Source organism: Nelumbo nucifera, chromosome 3 (assembly GCF_055504915.1).
Source record: "Nelumbo nucifera cultivar China Antique chromosome 3, China Antique-T2T, whole genome shotgun sequence".
NCBI classification, from domain to species: domain Eukaryota; kingdom Viridiplantae; phylum Streptophyta; class Magnoliopsida; order Proteales; family Nelumbonaceae; genus Nelumbo; species Nelumbo nucifera.
The window spans coordinates 10,513,208-10,530,655 of record NC_142651.1 but is presented as its reverse complement, the minus strand read 5'-3'; the positions used below and the strand labels follow the sequence as shown (position 1 = coordinate 10,530,655).

At 36.6% G+C, this 17,448-nt stretch overlaps 1 protein-coding gene and 1 long non-coding RNA gene across 4 annotated transcripts; one reads left to right on the top strand and one right to left on the bottom strand.

Annotated features, from left to right (window-relative positions):
- The first annotated feature begins 2,947 nt into the window (after positions 1-2,947).
- LOC104595324 (protein RICE SALT SENSITIVE 3-like) lies at positions 2,948-5,231 on the top strand. Its single transcript, XM_010256019.3, has 7 exons — positions 2,948-3,393; positions 3,552-3,605; positions 3,699-3,872; positions 3,976-4,081; positions 4,228-4,269; positions 4,378-4,434; positions 4,609-5,231. The coding sequence occupies exons 1-7, from the start codon at positions 3,257-3,259 to the stop codon at positions 5,092-5,094; spliced, it is 1,056 nt and encodes a 351-aa protein (XP_010254321.1). The 5' UTR covers positions 2,948-3,256; the 3' UTR covers positions 5,095-5,231.
- Positions 5,232-6,399: 1,168 nt separating this feature from the next.
- Positions 6,400-17,448, bottom strand: LOC104595316 (uncharacterized). 3 transcript variants are annotated; one of them, XR_016084699.1, is made up of 4 exons: positions 16,920-17,437; positions 15,787-15,846; positions 15,526-15,605; positions 6,400-7,392 (listed from the first exon to the last, which is right to left on the bottom strand). It is a non-coding gene; the product is annotated as an uncharacterized LOC104595316 (long non-coding RNA). The 3 variants fall into 3 exon arrangements; XR_734857.3 differs by having other exon boundaries at positions 6,402-7,392; positions 16,930-17,428; XR_016084698.1 differs by lacking the exon at positions 6,400-7,392 and adding an exon at positions 8,427-11,334 and having other exon boundaries at positions 13,238-15,605; positions 16,930-17,448.

Below are 17,448 nucleotides of genomic sequence, written 5' to 3'. Positions count from 1 at the left end.
TCCTTTCATAACAGGTCTTCCACTAAGGTTACTCTTACTAATAAAGGTAGACAGCCAAGGGGGGAGAGAGAGAGAGAGAGCCCCCTCTTCCCTCTCTTATGTGATTCTAATCTCATCTTTCTCCTCTCCTCTGTAACTTTGGTGCTTGCAATCGTCCAAGGAAAAGAATCGCAATGCGTTGAAGTCAACAGACTCAGTTTTACTTTCACTTTGCTTTTTGAGAATTTGTCCTATATTTGTAGTCTTTTATTTGTTTCCATCAAATTTTTTTCGGTGATGGTCGTTTGTTTCATAAATTCTTCTTTCTACTTTTTATTCTTTAAATTAATTTAGTGATCAGGGCAGTAATTTTGACATACGGCTTCCTTTTAAAACCCTGCTACATGTACAATTATTATTGGGAAGCGTGAATGACTGTTCAAGCTAGTCATCCTCCTTTAATTAGTTTTGATGTATATATGGAACCAACCAAAAAAAAAAAAAAGTTTTCATCTTTTTCTCCGTGAAAGGGATAAAAATATCACTAAAACGTTTCCATCTAATTCCACTTTATGTTGAAATAAAGGCAGTTATGTTGGTCTCCTTGGTGGAACAATTTTAACAAACGGAATTACGGAATACCCTGTGATCATTTAATGAAATTCATGATGACGCTTGGACTGAAAGACTGATGAATGGATTATTCGTTTTTGGTGCACTAATCAAAAGAGAAAAGAGTGAGTTGGTCGGTCAATGTGAATGCATGCATGCAGAAGTAAAAGAAGGTTAACTTTTACTGTTCTAGGTTTTGGAAAGTGTTAGAGAACAATCACTCAAATTCATTCCCCCCCCCCCCCAAAAGAATTTTTGGTTTTCCTACCTATATAGCCAAACCCTAATAGCCCACCTTTTCAGTTTTCAATCTTTTTTTATATATACATGGATCCTCAAGGACCTAAACCAAACATTCATAGCTTTTGACCTACTCATCTCATGAGAAAATAATCATATCATGCAGGAATATAACAAAAGAAAGGAGGTTCTCTCTTGTCTATCTTCATCTAGCATTTTTTTTTTTTTTTTTATGAAGACAGACAGACTGCTCTGTTACCATACTTTTCGTCATTAGTTCCATTTTGCTTGTTTGTGAAACCTGTAAGTCTGAATTTTATTTATATTTCATTGGAAGGGTGGTACGAGCAGAAACTTCCATGTGCATGAAGAATGATAATATATTATATTGTTGAATTGTTTGCTACAGTTATGTTTCTTTCACATATTAAATTGCTACAATTATATTGTTAAATAATAACAACAGATATGAAATATATAGCAAAACTATATATACACCATTCCCACCATTATCACAATCACCAGATTCAATAAAATCCAAACGTCATGCACCCCAAAACCCCCTCTTTTCCCTACATCACTACATCAGACTCTGTCGCCCAGCACTACTATTTTATTCTGCTACGGGTTCGTACATATTCATACAAATTATTACAACGAAAACATATTAAAATCTCTCTCCAAAGAAGACAGCAATATATCAAGGGAAGAGATGAGGATAGAGGCTGGATAAAACGGTAAATTCAAGTTGATGGTTACTGGTCTCTCTTCCCACGTATATATTTTTTACTTGGAATATTCAATTTTTTTTGTTCTTTGTTATTGGACGGTCAAAGAGTGAGTGTAGTGGTCTGGTTCTGGTAAGCTTTCTGGGTGTCAGGAGGAGGAATGAAAGCTACGTCACAAGCCTTCTGAAAGCTCCCTTTGGTCATCATGGAGAGAGAGAGAGATCTGCCAAATTTTCCAGAATCTGAGAGGACCCATTCTACTCAACTTTCTACTCACTGAACTATACAAGTAGAAGTACACTCTGATAAATTGTCTTCTCTTCCTCATAATATCGTGTATATTTGTATGTATTCATCTGTTTTGCTACGTGGTTTTTGTGAACTGTGCAAGCACGCAGACGCAGCCATGAGAAAATTTGAAGGAGCATGAAGAATGATAATATATATTATAATACAGCTAGTTAGTATTATTTTAAATTTTAAGCCTCGTTCAGTTTCTACATTTCATTGGCCTATATTACCCACTTTTTCCTCTTCTCAGTCGTCTAATCGATGCGGCAAACATTGGTAGGCCATACCCCAAAATTACAGCAACCCATCTCATCAGCAGAGCTTCTCGGTTCTGGGCTGTCAAACTCATCTTTCAATGTTTTTTTTTTGGGGGGGGGCGGGGGTCATGAAAAGAAATGTATTTCGCAATATAAATGGGTCCCCAGAAACAGGCACCTTGATTCAGATAGATAGGATCATATGCATGTGTTTATTGTGCTCAACAAGCCTTTTCTCCCTCAGTAGTCTTGAGCATGGATTAATTTTCTCCTTGGCATCATTGGTGGCAGTTGGAAGTGAGGTAAGGGATAAGGCAATGGGAATATGACAAGTTCTGTTCTGTAGCATCTTTGTATCAGCATGCTAGGCAAATTTTTCCTCATTGACACAGTTAAAATTAAACATTGAAGCTAAGAAATATGGCCGATTAGGACCTCCACAATTAGTCAATCAACTGCACTACTCCTGGACCACACCATGCAAATGCAAATTATACTGGTCGAACAATCAGAAGGATGAATTATATTGGTCGATCAGGAATACAGGATTGGAAGAGTCCACACTTCATCATACTGCTCCATTTGACCAAATGGAAATGGAAATGATTTTGGCCATGTGCATGGTAAATAACATTCAACCAACTCTTAGGATGGATAAATGAAAATGGAAGTTTTCCTGGGATGGAATAAGTAAATATACGTTACATGTGTCAGGTGAGTCAAAGGAAACAAGGCATTGAGGTTAGAGAGAGAGAGAGAAAGATGGGTTTTCAGGAAACTGAGGAGTGAGAATGGTGCAACATTGCATTAAAAGGAGGCTAAGTCTTACTGATAATTAATAATTGGGATTAGGAAATGAAAAAAAAGAAAAGAAAAGCAGATGAACAGTTTCTGAATGGTTGGTGATTGAAAAAGAGACCGTTGGGAAATGGGAACCGGGAAGAAATGGTTGGTCTTATCAGATCATATTGGTAAATTTTAAAGAATGATTAAATACTGCTTCAGAGAGGGAGATTTGGGGAGGAGTATAAATGTGAGCTGTTCTTGTGGATTGGCCTTTCCATGGAAGGATAGGATTTTGGGTTTTTCCATCCCATCGCGAGAGAGCAAGAGAGAGAAGAAAGAGAGTCAGTTCCAGTTTCGAAGGTTATGGAGGAAAATCTCAATCCATTAGCTGTTACTCATCTCCTTCAATACACCTTGAGGAGCCTGTGTATCCATGAAAACTCTCAATGGGTCTATGCTGTTTTCTGGAGGATCTTGCCTAGAAACTACCCACCGCCCAAGTGAGGATAAAAGCAAAAAAAAAAAAAAAAATCGAAATAGAAAAAAAATCCCAATAGATCATTTAGTAAAGGGAAAACTACTTATTTATGCGTAGATGAATGACAATGTCCTTTTTTTTTCTTTAGTGATCTAATGTCAACTTATTTACTTCTAACAGATGGGATATTCAAGGAGGAGCCTTTGATAGGTCAAGAGGAAACAGGAGGAACTGGTATTATTTTAGTTTTACGATACTCCCTGGATCATAGTTTTTGTATGTACTATTTAGCCATATTGCACCATGATCGCTCTTCGCGTATGGTAGGATATTGGTATGGGAAGATGGCTTCTGCAACTTTGCTGCTTCAATGGCCGAAATCGATTCCGGCGATTGCCCAGGTTCATCGGTGTATGGAAATTGCGAATTCTCACACTTTAAAGGCCTGCAACCAGAGCTTTTCTTCAAGATGTCCCATGAAATATATAATTATGGAGAAGGGTAAGTAAGAGCCACTATGTCTTGTGTAGATAAGATTCAGTTGCTCTCGAAGTGATGATCTAATGTGGTCGAATATTTCTTTTTTTCATTTTTGGGTGGGCAGTTTGATTGGAAAAGTGGCGGCAGATCACAGTCATAAATGGGTATTTAAGGAACCAAGTGATCAAGAAATCAACTTCTTGTCTGCATGGAATAACCCAGGAGATTCAGTATGTAATCGATATTTCTGATCATTCTTGACAAAATATATTTCATAGTTCACGCATACCCACATGATTTGGATCTGTATTTCGTTTGGAGAAATCTCTCAGCTGGCCTGTCTTTTATGCTGATCTTTTTTTTTTTTAATTTTCAGCATCCAAGGACATGGGAAGCTCAGTTCCAGTCTGGTATTAAGGTACTTCATATTACAAACATCACTCCCTCCTTTTGTCGCTCTATAGCTACAGGCTCCTAAGAATTGAGAGATTTTTTCCTCTAATTTGCTTCTTCATGTATCTTCCAGACCATCGCTTTGATTGCAGTTAGAGAAGGTGTAGTTCAATTAGGAGCTCTTCACAAGGTTCTCTCTCTCTCTCTCTCTCTCTCTCTCTCTCTCCATAAACATGCACACAAACAGATGCACTCAGTGTTAATCATGTGCGGTAAGCAAGACTCGCTAGCTTAAAGTTTTAAAGCACTACTGTGTTCCTCCTAGCTAACAGTCTCACTTCTGTTCTCACTCGTGGCACTCAAGGTGATGGAAGACTTAAGCTATGTCGTCTTACTGCGAAAAAAGTTCAGTTATCTGGAGAGCATTCCTGGTGTTCTCTTGCCACACCCATCATCTTCACCATTCCCCTTCAAAGTTGACGGTGCACCCGATGGTTTGTCTTTCCATGCAACGCTGGCTTCCCCAGCAATGACAACGACGACGACCACCGAATTCTACAATCAGTTCGGCCAGCCAGTAAAGATTATTCCATCAATGAGCAGCCTTGAAGCACTTCTCTCAAAGCTACCGTCCGTTGTGCCCACACCGTCCCCATCCTCATCTGGGTATAACTCAGGACCGCAGCTTTTATCATCTCACAGGCCATTGGGAATGATGGGCATGGAGAAGGTGGCCAAGGAGGAGATAGACGATGAATATGGACACGATAAGTACTTGGGTGAGAGTAGCAGTACCGTGTCGTATCAACATCACGCTTATCATTATTATCAGCACCAACAGCAGACCTAACAAACATCTCTGAGCCAATTCTTAAATTAATAAATTATGTAGCTCGTACATTTCAGTCTAATATGCTTCTTTAGCTTTCCTTTGTAGTTCAACCCTCTCTTCTCAATTACATAATGAATTATGCGAGACTCATCTCTGTAGAAGAATCCATTCTTTTCTTATAGCTTATTTTTTGGGGGAAAAAGTGAGGAGGGGATTGGGGGATACTTGACAGGATACTTTTTTTTATCTTGGGTATTAAGGTTTGAAATGGAATGAAAACTCTCCGACGTCAATGCACAAAATGGGATTTGGAGCCTGCCCAACCTCAGTGAGATGGATGCATCTGATTGTGAGTTCTGCTTTTCCCTTTTCTGGGGTAGCAGATGAGATGGGATTCGCTGTAGGATTCTTTTTGAATATTTAATCCAAAATATATAAATGCATGTTTGGACCCAAACACCAAATATGAACAAATAATTTGAAGAGCAAAAGTAATTAGCTCTCATGATCCCCTTGTATTCGCTTCATTAAATCTTGATGGAGTAAGCTCGGACATCAAATTGAGAAAATTTGGTATTAGAGAATGACTACCAAACATCACATGATTTACTAATTAGTTGCATTGGATGCAATTAATCGGTTCCTCTTCGAGCTGTAGATCTAGAATATAAATTCAACAGAATACAGATATATAATGATGGTGGAAGGCATTTTTATTAGATGTTTTTCTACCATTCGTGAAGATGCAAAGCCACGTGGATGGCTTAAATTTAAAGAATCGCTTTAGAACATCAAGGAAAACCTGCTCAAAATCAATTCAGGATGTGGTTGAAATTGCCCTCCCTAAATGTGCAAGGAACTTTTACTTTTAAGCAAGCGAATATTAGAAGCCTCAGTTTCTGCCTCAAAAGAGCAAAATTTCCAACAATGAGAAGTTGCTTCTTCCTCCCTGAAGGGTGTATTAATGCTCTTTAGGCTCAGTTTGGAAGGAGTACAAATACAAATATATAGAGTGCAAAGCTATGTATTTTGTATGTATTTGTACTATTCATATTTGTATTTATATTCCTTCCAAACTGAACCTTAATAGTCCGCTTTATCTAACCTCTGATGCACACTCACCTGTGCATAATTGGAGGATATTAGATATGATGTAATTCTTTTCATGTTAGACTTGAAAGTAAGACTATAATCAAATCAATCTTTAATTGAATAGTTTGGGTTCAAATTTGATTCTAATTGAGTTCGAATCTTAAGGTAAGTTCGATTATTTATTCAAACTCGAGCTCAACTAAATAAAAAGTTTGACTCAAAAGCTCATTAGTCTTGTTTGATTAACACACACAAATAAAAAAACTAGAGTTCGAATTGACTCAATTCAAGTTCGGCTTGGATTGAGTCACCCCTACTTGGAAGGACATGTTCATTAAGCATATAGCACATGAATCCTTGAACAAAGGATCAATAAGTATTGGGCAACACAGTAGTACAGCACCAGCTATATCATTTTCAATTAGTTCGCTAGATGCAGCATGATAACTAATAATCACTGTTGTACGAGGGCAGCACCACCAAACACCCACCCCTCTGGCACTGGCAGGGAAAAAAGAAAAAAAAAAAGAAGAGAAAATAAAACCTTGAAGAACAAAAAAATATCATTTTGCTTACATATGCGTGTGTTGCATTTATCCACTCTTTTAGGTAGAAATCCAGGGGTTTTTTTCAGACAACAGTTGCACTCCTTGCTTTTTAAGGTGGTATTTGAAGAAAACCAGGGCTTTTCCAGTTTAAAACCATCATCTTCCGGTTGCTTTTTTCTGAAGTTCCCACTGTACCGCAGACTTCTGATTAAAAGCTAGTTGTCTGACAACAAATGTTGGGAGGTGCATAAGTTTCACAGTTTGTCAAACGGACCCTAACAGTGGACTCAGACACATGCAGTCGATCATTTCCTCCAAGTAGGTACCAATGCATTGAGGTAACTCTTATAATCATCTTGTCGGTGACACTCTTAAAATATCAATAATGTCTGACTAATAACCAACAGATCAAACCATAGATATAGCCAATCATGATCTAATAAACTAACATTTCTGAATGGCTGAGAGAATGTGAGATGAACTTGTACAGCATTTTGTTCCAGCTCGCTAACACCCGGTATAGTTGCACTGCACCAACTGAGCTTCTTTGTACCAGAGAGGACAACTGAATGAGTTGCAGGACCAATGCAGATATGAAAGATTCGTAAATCAATCATAAAGTTAATTTGGCAAGATAGCACAAGGTTCTCCACTGGTACCAATGGCAGAACTGCAACTGAAAAAACAACTATAAGAAAAAACATGTGAAGACACTCCATAAAGAATGATAAAAGATAATGGAGTGATTTATACGAGCAGTTCAATTTCCAGCCCCTATAGTACTGCCATTAATGGTTGTGGTCAAAGATGATCTGATGCTAGGTTATATCCTGAATTAAAGAGCTATTAATGGCACATAATGCCCAATCATGCCCAAACCATTTTGTTTTGACAATAAAATTGAAGATTATAAGGTTAAGGGTCAGAACCCATATAATAAGAACTACAGAAATCTCAGTAGTGAGGTACCCTTGTTCTCAGCATGTTGGGCAACAACCCTTTCTTGCAGCAACTGACCTTTTCACATAAAAATTAAAGTTCAGTAATGACATGCCATGACCCATCACTAAATACATATGTTGTCTTGTCTCTCTCAATGAGAATGCCAAAGACACTCTTACATCTATATACCCTTCCACAAAGCAATGGTTATTCAAACAGAATCATGAACTTGTATTTCCAACACACAGAATAGTTCTCAATGAGAGATTTTGGATCACCTCCTATGTTTTAGTTAAGCTTCTACATTTTAACACTTAAGTAGCATCTCAAAGATATAAAAAAAAATGTCATTTAATACCTCTCTATTTCATATTTTTAAGGGTGGGAAAGCCCTTAACTAATCACTCAATGCTGTATCAGATAGTATAACCTATAAATCCATCATCATACATACAGAGCACAAAAATCAAAACAATCTGGAAAAAATAATTTAATTTGAAACCTCCACTTCAAAGAATTGTTAAAGCTGGATAACTTATTAGATTAGATTATTTGATTGAATACTGCAGTTTGCATCTGGAAACTTTTGGCTGTTTCACTAGTCCATCAAATGCCACTGAAGACTGAAATATTTCAAAATATCTAGTTGTTATCTATGTAAGGAGCAACATTTCTTGAACTCTGTCTATGTACCATTCCATACTTGCATGCCAGACACATCCTGATGCTTTAATCTATACAAATATTTAATTTTCTGAATATCCTTTGTTCTTTTTTTTTTTGAAAAAAGTAATGTATTGTATTAATAACCAAAAAGAAAGTTAAACTTTTACAATCCTTCTATACATGTATGCCATGTATTTTCATTCTGTACATCAACCTTTACAATTCTGTTAGCAAGATATCTTTTGATCAAAACATCCTTGTCAGATCTGCATAAGACTGTCAAAAAACTGATTATAAGCCAGGCCTCTAAACTTCTTATTCGCTGCACACCAAAGCTTCCTTTTGATACTCCCTATCAAATCTGAAGGAATACTTGCTGGATTTTTCAAATGTCACAGCATTTCTATCCTTCCATATGCACCAAAACACTGCCAATGTAATCAACCCCCATATCACCCTCCCCTTTTGCTCAAACCATGGATCTGCCAACCCAAAAGAAAACCTTGAATGGACTGAGGGAAGCACCCATTCCACCCGAAAGTATTCAGAACAGTCCTCCACACTTCTGTTGCATGTGGGCAATGAAAAAAATGTCATTTGCAGATTCCAGCATCTTTGTGCAAAATACACATCCCACCTAATCCACATCATTCCCCTGCTTAAGAGTTTGTCATGAGATAAGCATTTTCCTAGTACTGCAGTCCAGACAATAAACTTGATCTTTGAAGTAGCACCAGAAGAACAAATTCTATTTGCTGGAAACTCATAGTTTACCTCTTGAAAGAGATTATTGTAGAATGACTTTACAATGAAAGCCCCACTTTTCTCCCACCACCATCTACTCGAATCCAGGTGTCCCACTTCTGGTGAAATGCTCTGAATTCTTTTAAGAGCTCCACCATCTGCTCCATTTTCCAATCATTTAAGTTTCTTCTGCAATTAGAACACTAGGTCACAGGCTGCACTACCTGTCAATCCAAAATCCAATTCTATCCCCTTTACAAACCTTATACTAAATTCCCCTATTAGACGCTGGATAAACCTTTTCAATACCCTTCCAATAGAAGTCCCATAGGTCTGGATATTGTTTCTGGATTCTCACCCCATCTCCTTAATCTCAAATTTTGCAGTTCAGGTTTTCTTAGGTTGAAATAACTGTAACTGTAACTGCAATTCAGGTTTTCGTAGGTTGACATAATAGACAAAAAAAACTTATTTTTTTTCTATATGTTAGTTGATTTTCAACTGACTTTTATACCATGCATATAATTTTTTTGCACATAAATAATCTGATCCTATTTGCATTCTTAAGTTATGTTATAAAAATTTCTGATATTTCCAATGTATGCAATCAACCATATCTGCAATTCAGTTTTTCTCAAGATGATGTATCAGATTCTGTTCAGTATTAGACACTGAGACACAGGTACTGGCTCCTTCATTTTGATACTCACCAAATACAAATACTTACAATGTTAGAATCTGCTGCATTTTAGAAAGTGGAATACTAATATCACACGCTTTATGATTGTGTAGCACTTACAACACCCCCTACATAAGACACCTGTCATGCCTGGAAAGGGGGGGTGAGGGAGTCCTTGGTATTGTTGAACTAGAGAAGACAACATCTTATTTAGAAGGTGTTGTAAGGGCTAAACGCTCCATGGGTGTGTACGATTAGCATTTCTGTTTTATAAATTGAAACTTGAATACATCCAATGTGTGATCAGGTGTCTCTTTAACCTGACACTATAGATTTCTTGTGCATAATTATTACTTTTGAGTACTAGCTTTTTTGTTGCTCCTCTTTTATTGCTGATGCTTCTTATATTGGATATTAATAGCGTAAAACACAGATTAAATATATGTTAGGCAGAGGTACAATGCCTTTTTTTTTTGAGAAAAGGTAACTTTCATTAAAAGAAAGGGGAGGGATATACAGGATATATAAGAGATACATCAATCAGGAACTAAACAAAAACCAAAAAGCCTTCCCTACTCATTAAAAAGGAAGCTCTATATTGCTGTACCAAAAATCCCTGCCCACCCCAGATTTAGCAAGAGCATCTGCTATTGAGTTCAAATTCCTTGGAATCCACCTGAAGACACAGTGAAGCTGCAATTGGATAACCCTGATTTCATTGATTTGATGAGAGAATCTCCAAGGTCCCTCCTGCTGATTTAACATCCAGCTTATTACCACCTTTGAATCTCCTTCCACCACCACTGAAGAAATATTCAGGGATTTTACGCACCTCAGCCCCATCAGCAAGGCCTGCACCTCAGCTTCAACAGCTTCAGCCTCTTCAATGGGTCCACTATAGGCCCAAAATTGAGTGCCTAATGAAATGAGAATTCTGCCACCTATTCCTGCCTGACCTCTGTGGTTAAGTCTACTCAAGCAACTACCATCAAACTGGAGAACAAAATCTGTAGGGGGTTTCGGGGTCACAGGAACTGTGTGAGCTCTATCTAAACTTGAGGAACTCAGAACCAGCCCCAAATTTCTTTCTACGTCTCCCATAGAAATGCCCCTGGACATACTAGAAACCTTCATCCAGGAGTTAATGCGAAAAAGCACCCTTCCTTTTAACTCATCCAGGGAAGAGTATTTTATCGTAAAAAATTCTTTTGTTGCACTCCTCCCAAATGCACCGGAAAACTGCATGCATGATCGCCTTTCCGTAGAGAGCACCTCTTTTATTTGACGTACATCCAGGCCATTGTAAAAGAAGGTCAGACACTGAGTTAGGAGGGGTCCAGTGAAATCTGCCTCTGTAGAAGGTGTCCAAAAAGAATTGCCACAGGCTTCTGGCTACTTCCACAATTAATCAGAAGGTGGCCACAAGACTCCCCATCTTTCATACACATATACAACAGATATGAGGAGCCACATAAAGGTGTCCTTTTCTCTTTCTTAAAATCATATCACAAGTATCAATGCTGCCACAAGAAGCCTCCCAAACAAAGAAGCAAATTCTAGGGGGGGACAGCAGAAAGCCAAATCTTCCTATGAGGGGAAGGGGAGTTAGTTGTCCCAGAAGTCAACACATTATAGAAGGATTTTGAAGTTTCTACTTAGCATAGTTTTAAATATAGCATGCTTGCCTAACCGGAAATTAAAGACTTTATGTCCAATGTGCAGTGTGCCTATGTACCCATATCCATACCCAGTTGGTTGACCCATCTTAGTGAGTCCATGCAACCCAAGATTTTTGGTCGAACCATTTATCATTTAAAAAGTAAACGGTTGAGGAACAATTTTTTGTTTTATGTGCAATAATAGAAAAGATGTTGTACATATATTGATATCTTGCAAAATTGCTGAATTTATTTTTAACTAATTCTTTTCTCTGTTTAGAAAACCAGTTTTCAGGCCTATTCATCCCCAGGAGGTATTTATTCTTTGCTTGGCCATTTTTTTAGGTAATAAGAAGGTAACACTTTTTCGGGGCACTCTTCAGTGTGTTGGGAATTTAGAGAGAGAGAGAGAAGAATTTTGATAAAAAGCATGGGAGCAAAAGGCATATGCTGATATTGGAAATCTTATTTTGCATTGGGTGATGGCCCATCCAAATTTTGAAGATGTGTGTGCTTTTCATCTTCTTAAGTTTCTACTTTGAGTGATATCAACATTCTTACTATAGTTTTTACAAAAAAAAATATCTTAAAAGATAGAACATAAAGGAGTATTGAGAAAAATGCTTAAAAAAATCCTTGGTGCTCTTATATAGCAAACCTTAACCCCACAAACAACACATCTTAATTACAAATTACAATTAAAGAGGAAACAACAAGAATACCAAGAGAAATGACAATTGATCACACTTCCAAACTAACAACCTCAATTATCTTCCATCTATTTGATTTTCTGACCTGATCCTTATAAACTTTTACTTTATGATATAATATTTTTTATATTTTAATTATATTCTCTTTAATTTATTATGAAAAGGATTTTGGATAAACAGATCTGGTTCTTACAGTTATGAAAATATGACATTATTATTAGAGTGGAGTGGTGAAACAGAATTCTTGTTGTGCCCTCTAATGGAACAACGCTCTAATGAGTTGTTGAGAAAGATTGGATTTCTATGCATATACCCAAACCAAGGCTCTTTAACATGGATTTTATGCATAAAAACCATACATAATACTTACATTTAAAATACAGAGAAGAAAACACACAATTCAAAACTTATCACAGTCTGAACAATCTGACACATGTAAGTAGGAATTTATCATGTTGTCAACATTTCAAGTTACATTAATACAGGAGCTTAAAGCTTTTATCATAATATGTAATGACAAGTGCATGCATAGAATTTTCTCTTCTTTCTTTTATTTCCCTTTTTCTTTGGGTGTTAGTAAGCAATTCAAAATTTGTACCTATTTTTGAATTTTTTTATCCAATGTATCAACATCAGCATAATAACAAGTTTGATGCATCTGATTCTAACCTATGAGAACATAAAGGAAATAACATTGAGATTACCATGGTTTTTTTATCATGTCAATACTAAGAAAAAAACAAAAAAAAAATTAATGACTTTGAAAAAACCAAAATTCTGCACCCATTATCCAACTAATATCTAAATTTGGGTGAAGCAAGACCAGGAATCTCAGAAAAAACACTAAAGATTCTATGATACCCTAATACCTGTACATGCCTAGTGTACCAGATACTTATCAGATACAATACTGGATATTGCATGGATATTTTTGAAGTACTCAATAGCATTACCACCGTTAAAATATGTAAAGTAGTATATTAACAAATTATGCTATAAAAATATGAGCACATGTCAGAAATTTAATTAAATTTGGAAAGCCATAGTCTTGAGAAATGACATTTTGCTTCAAAAGCTAGATATAAACACATGATATAAGCACATTACATGGGATAACTGTACCTGTATCTTTGTCTAGAATTTTAGAAAATGGAGAGTCATATCCCTGTTTCCCATAATGGCTAAGATTTCAAAGAATTTTGGGATCAAGGAAACTGGACCTTAGAGAAATCATCTCAGAGTGCTGCACTTGATAGAACTAACATTTCAATATTAAATCCAAATGGCTGTAATAAAGTTGAGTTTAAGAAGGTATATATAATTAGTATTTAACCAGATAATGTGTTCAAAAGGGAAACAAAATAGACATATAGGTAAATATCAAAAGTCAAATAGATAGTAATGAGGCAACTAATAAAGGTCACATAATTGACTCAAACAAAAAACCGATTCTACACAAGCGATGCAAATGACAGAGATTCCATAACCATGCTATTTGACTTCATCCAACTTTAGTGTAGTCAAAGAAAATCTGCTTGACATAGTATTTCCACAGATCCCAGGAATTTGTTGGCCATCCACTGGGTTTACTAAAGTATATGAGCATAACCCCAATTGGTTTTCATAAAAATTGAGGAAGTACCAATGAAATTACAGCAAACAACTGATTAACTGGAATCCAAACAGTGAACAAATCCCTTGCATAAAATACAGAAAGCTATTCCATCTTAAGGGGCATACAGTCCCATATGTAAGGGTAGAAGAAAGATAGGAAGATTTTAAAGGAACTTCAGCTTTCAGAACCGCCAAGTAACCACTTCAGGATTCAGATGGAACATGTAACAGGAGTAAGCCTTTCCCAAAAATTTTTACTTGGAAGTTGGATAATAATAAGAAGAAAAATTGCACCACCAAATCCTTATTGCTCCTCTCTAAATTTCAGATACCAATCTATCAACAAGGTCATGGTTTACTAACTACTTCCTTTCACATTTTCATCTAAATCTGCCCATATAATCCTCAAGATAATAATATTTCTTGCTCAAGAACAATTTAATAATAATTCTTGCTTAATAATCTTTGCATTTTTTGGTCACTGTAACTAAAATTCTCTTTGTACCCAGAATCTGGTCTAAATGTGCTGATATAGTTTTACAGCAATAAATTGCATTGCCCTCTTCAAACTAGAAGTCATGGACAGATAAGTAGTCCAGATCAATCCAAATATGAACTGCTACTTAAAGATTTTTATCTTGGTCTAGATGATTGTTAGCCTCTAGTCTGAACATATTGTTCATCAAGGTTGCTAGGTTTGCTAACTAGATCACAGATTCACTTGTTAGAAGCAATCTCGGGAAGAAAGTTGTTTTCTGGGTCTCCTTGCCAGATCAGTCGCCTTATGTTTTCTTTTTTCTTTTTTTGATAATAAAAGGAAAGGCTTTATTAAAAATAAAAGAAGAGTTGAATACATCCACAAGAGGTGCCAAGGCAACACCTCCAACACCAAACTACAAGACTAGTCAAAAGAAAACACATATTTGAAACTCAACCAAGGGTCCAAGCTCCCAACATTCTCCCCAAACTCTGAACAATTTGAAAAGCAAAATCACCTTTCTCCTATATCAACTCCAAATCCCCCACAAACCCCCTTAAAGCTGCAGTTAATCCTCCCCCTCAAAATCTTCTTCCTGTCCTTTCTCACTCCAAGCCTCTCCCCCTTCCCCTAATGGTTTTTTCTCCAAATTCTCTTCTTTCCTTCTCTTCTCGAACTCTTCAAAGGCTCTTCTGACAAAAGCTTCTCTGCCCACAAAAGAAAAACCCAAAAGCCTGCCAATCTCCACTTCCTTATCAACAAATGTATTAAGAACCATAGTGTATTTTTTTTCCTGGCATTCCTTTGTTTTAAGGCATTGATAGACTTCTTTCCTCTTTTCATATTAGCAAAAACACCAGTATCTTCTCTCTTAATAAATTTTCTTAGCAAAAGAAAAAAAGGAGTCTAGATGACCTCGCTCTCTTCTTCCCTCTTTTACTTCATTATACATGGGCCACTTCTTTTTGTGGGACCTACTATGTATGGATATTGTAATCCCATGTGGACCATGATATACAAATGGACCAACTATCATGTATTTCAATGTTTTCCTTAGAAAAGAGAAATGATGATAAATATCACAAAGTTGGATGGGGTTCCTGTTTAGAATCTGTACATGGTTCTTTCTGAAGCTGTTCATCAATTTGCTATTGTTGATAGACCAGATCAATGCAATGTAGCGGTAATGCAGTATATATCAAATAAAAAGTTATAGTTGGAAGCTCTTGTGTGAGTGTAGGCAGTACATATCAAATAAAAAGTTATGTGCATGAATGTATGCATGTGTATGTGTGCATATATTACAGCTGAAACTTACATGTCACATTGGCTTCATAAGGTAGGTGAAATATTTGTCAAATAAACACCAATCTTACTTCATTAATGCAGATCAAATTCCTGGGACAGAATCAGTAAGATGGAATTAAACAAAGATAAGGCAGTACCAACTGATACCACCCCCCCCCCCCAAAAAAAAAAAAAAAAAAAAAAAATTGAAAAAAAAACAGAGGAAATAAAATTGTTGTCCACAGCTCCACATGTTAAAACAGTTAAGGAGTAACTATGCTATGTCATTTACCTTTCCTCTAGTGGTACAAGGCCCAAGCAGAACGTGTTACTCCATCTCAAGAGGCTGCCACTAAAAGATTCACATCAATTAAGCCATGAATCACAAGTCATGATAAATAAAGCTATGAAACTAACTTCCAAAACATGTGGAATTGGAAGCTATGAAATTATTCAGCAGATGTGGCATTTAATTTATCCAAGAATGTAATTTCTAACAGATGTGGCATTTATACCAGACACCAAGCAGGGCAATGTAATTCCTAATCAACCTCTCCAAGAATGTGGGAACCAGAATAAAAAAATGCACCCCAATTGGTCAGTGTCAAACACAAAACATTTCAGTCCAATCTCCCTCCAGTGATATCATAGAGATTTCCATCTACCTCTGCCATGAGGAAATTCAATTGCATTTCAACAAAAGCAATTCGTAGCATAGTTGCATTTCCGATTCTGATATAAGGTGCAGTCTCATTCTTTGTCCCATAAGCAGCAATGGAGCATCCCTAAATAATTCCTGAATTTTGTATCCTTGTGGCAAATCCAGGGTTCCTTGCAAAGGGAAGCACATATTATGGAATACTTCACCCTTCTCCATATACTGGACCTATAGATATACCACAACTGTGTTTTTAGGCATTTATCTTTTACTTTATTGTTCTTAACTGTATGCTGAAAAGTTATAAACGAATATCTGGATGATTCTAAGAGGTTCAACTTCAATCATTTCAGGAATCAATTACTTATTATTCGTTATATGCTGCAAATGGCTTCTTCCTCAATGCATAGATGTAGCCGAGGATATCCCTTGTTTTTGCTTTTCTTGATGTACATGTACCAACACAGACCCGTAAGAGAAAATAATGGAAATTCAAAATTACTTTGAGCCCATATTCATAGGTGATAAAATGAATGGATGATTTGGACCAACTGGGAAAAAACTATAGATTAAAGCTCATCTTGTTGAGAACTGATGCTAGTACATGCATAAGAAGGAAAAAAAAATCAATAATTGGACTATAAGACCAACACAATTTCAAGCTAAGAAAACATTTACTTTAACTCCAACAAACACAAACACGAAAGAAGCAACTGCATCAAAAAGTATCAAAAATGGTGAGGAACAATGCACCCAACAAAAACTACCAATATATACCCTGCAGTTAAGTTGGAACTTCGAATGCAATTGCATGAGCATGAGAAGCTCTAAAGGTGTAAGGAAGGAGCATATTAGCAGAGCAAGAGAGAACCCATCGTGTGAGGAAGCTGAAGCCTGAAGAGGGCCGACTCGCGAGCGTTGAGCCGATGATGCCGATACCCAGAAAGCATCAACCATCACAGAATGTAACCCCTATGCTGTTTTGAACCGGCGATCGACTTTGTGCGTTGTGCCCACAAAATGTTTATGGATTAGAAAAAGTAAACTGGTCCGAGAAACCAGCCCACAACGAAAGGTGCCCATTTGCTTCAAATATTTTCCATTTTAGCTAATACATTTTTTTTTTTGGGTGATAGTACTTGATTCTGTCTTTTTAAGTTTTGAGAAATGGATAAAACAGAGAAGAACAGCTTATGTTTGGGTGAAAATTGTCTTGATTATTGTTGCGTTTGGGCTGAAAATGGAAATGCCAACCTTACTTCAAAGAATGGAATTCGTTTTTGAACACTTCAATTC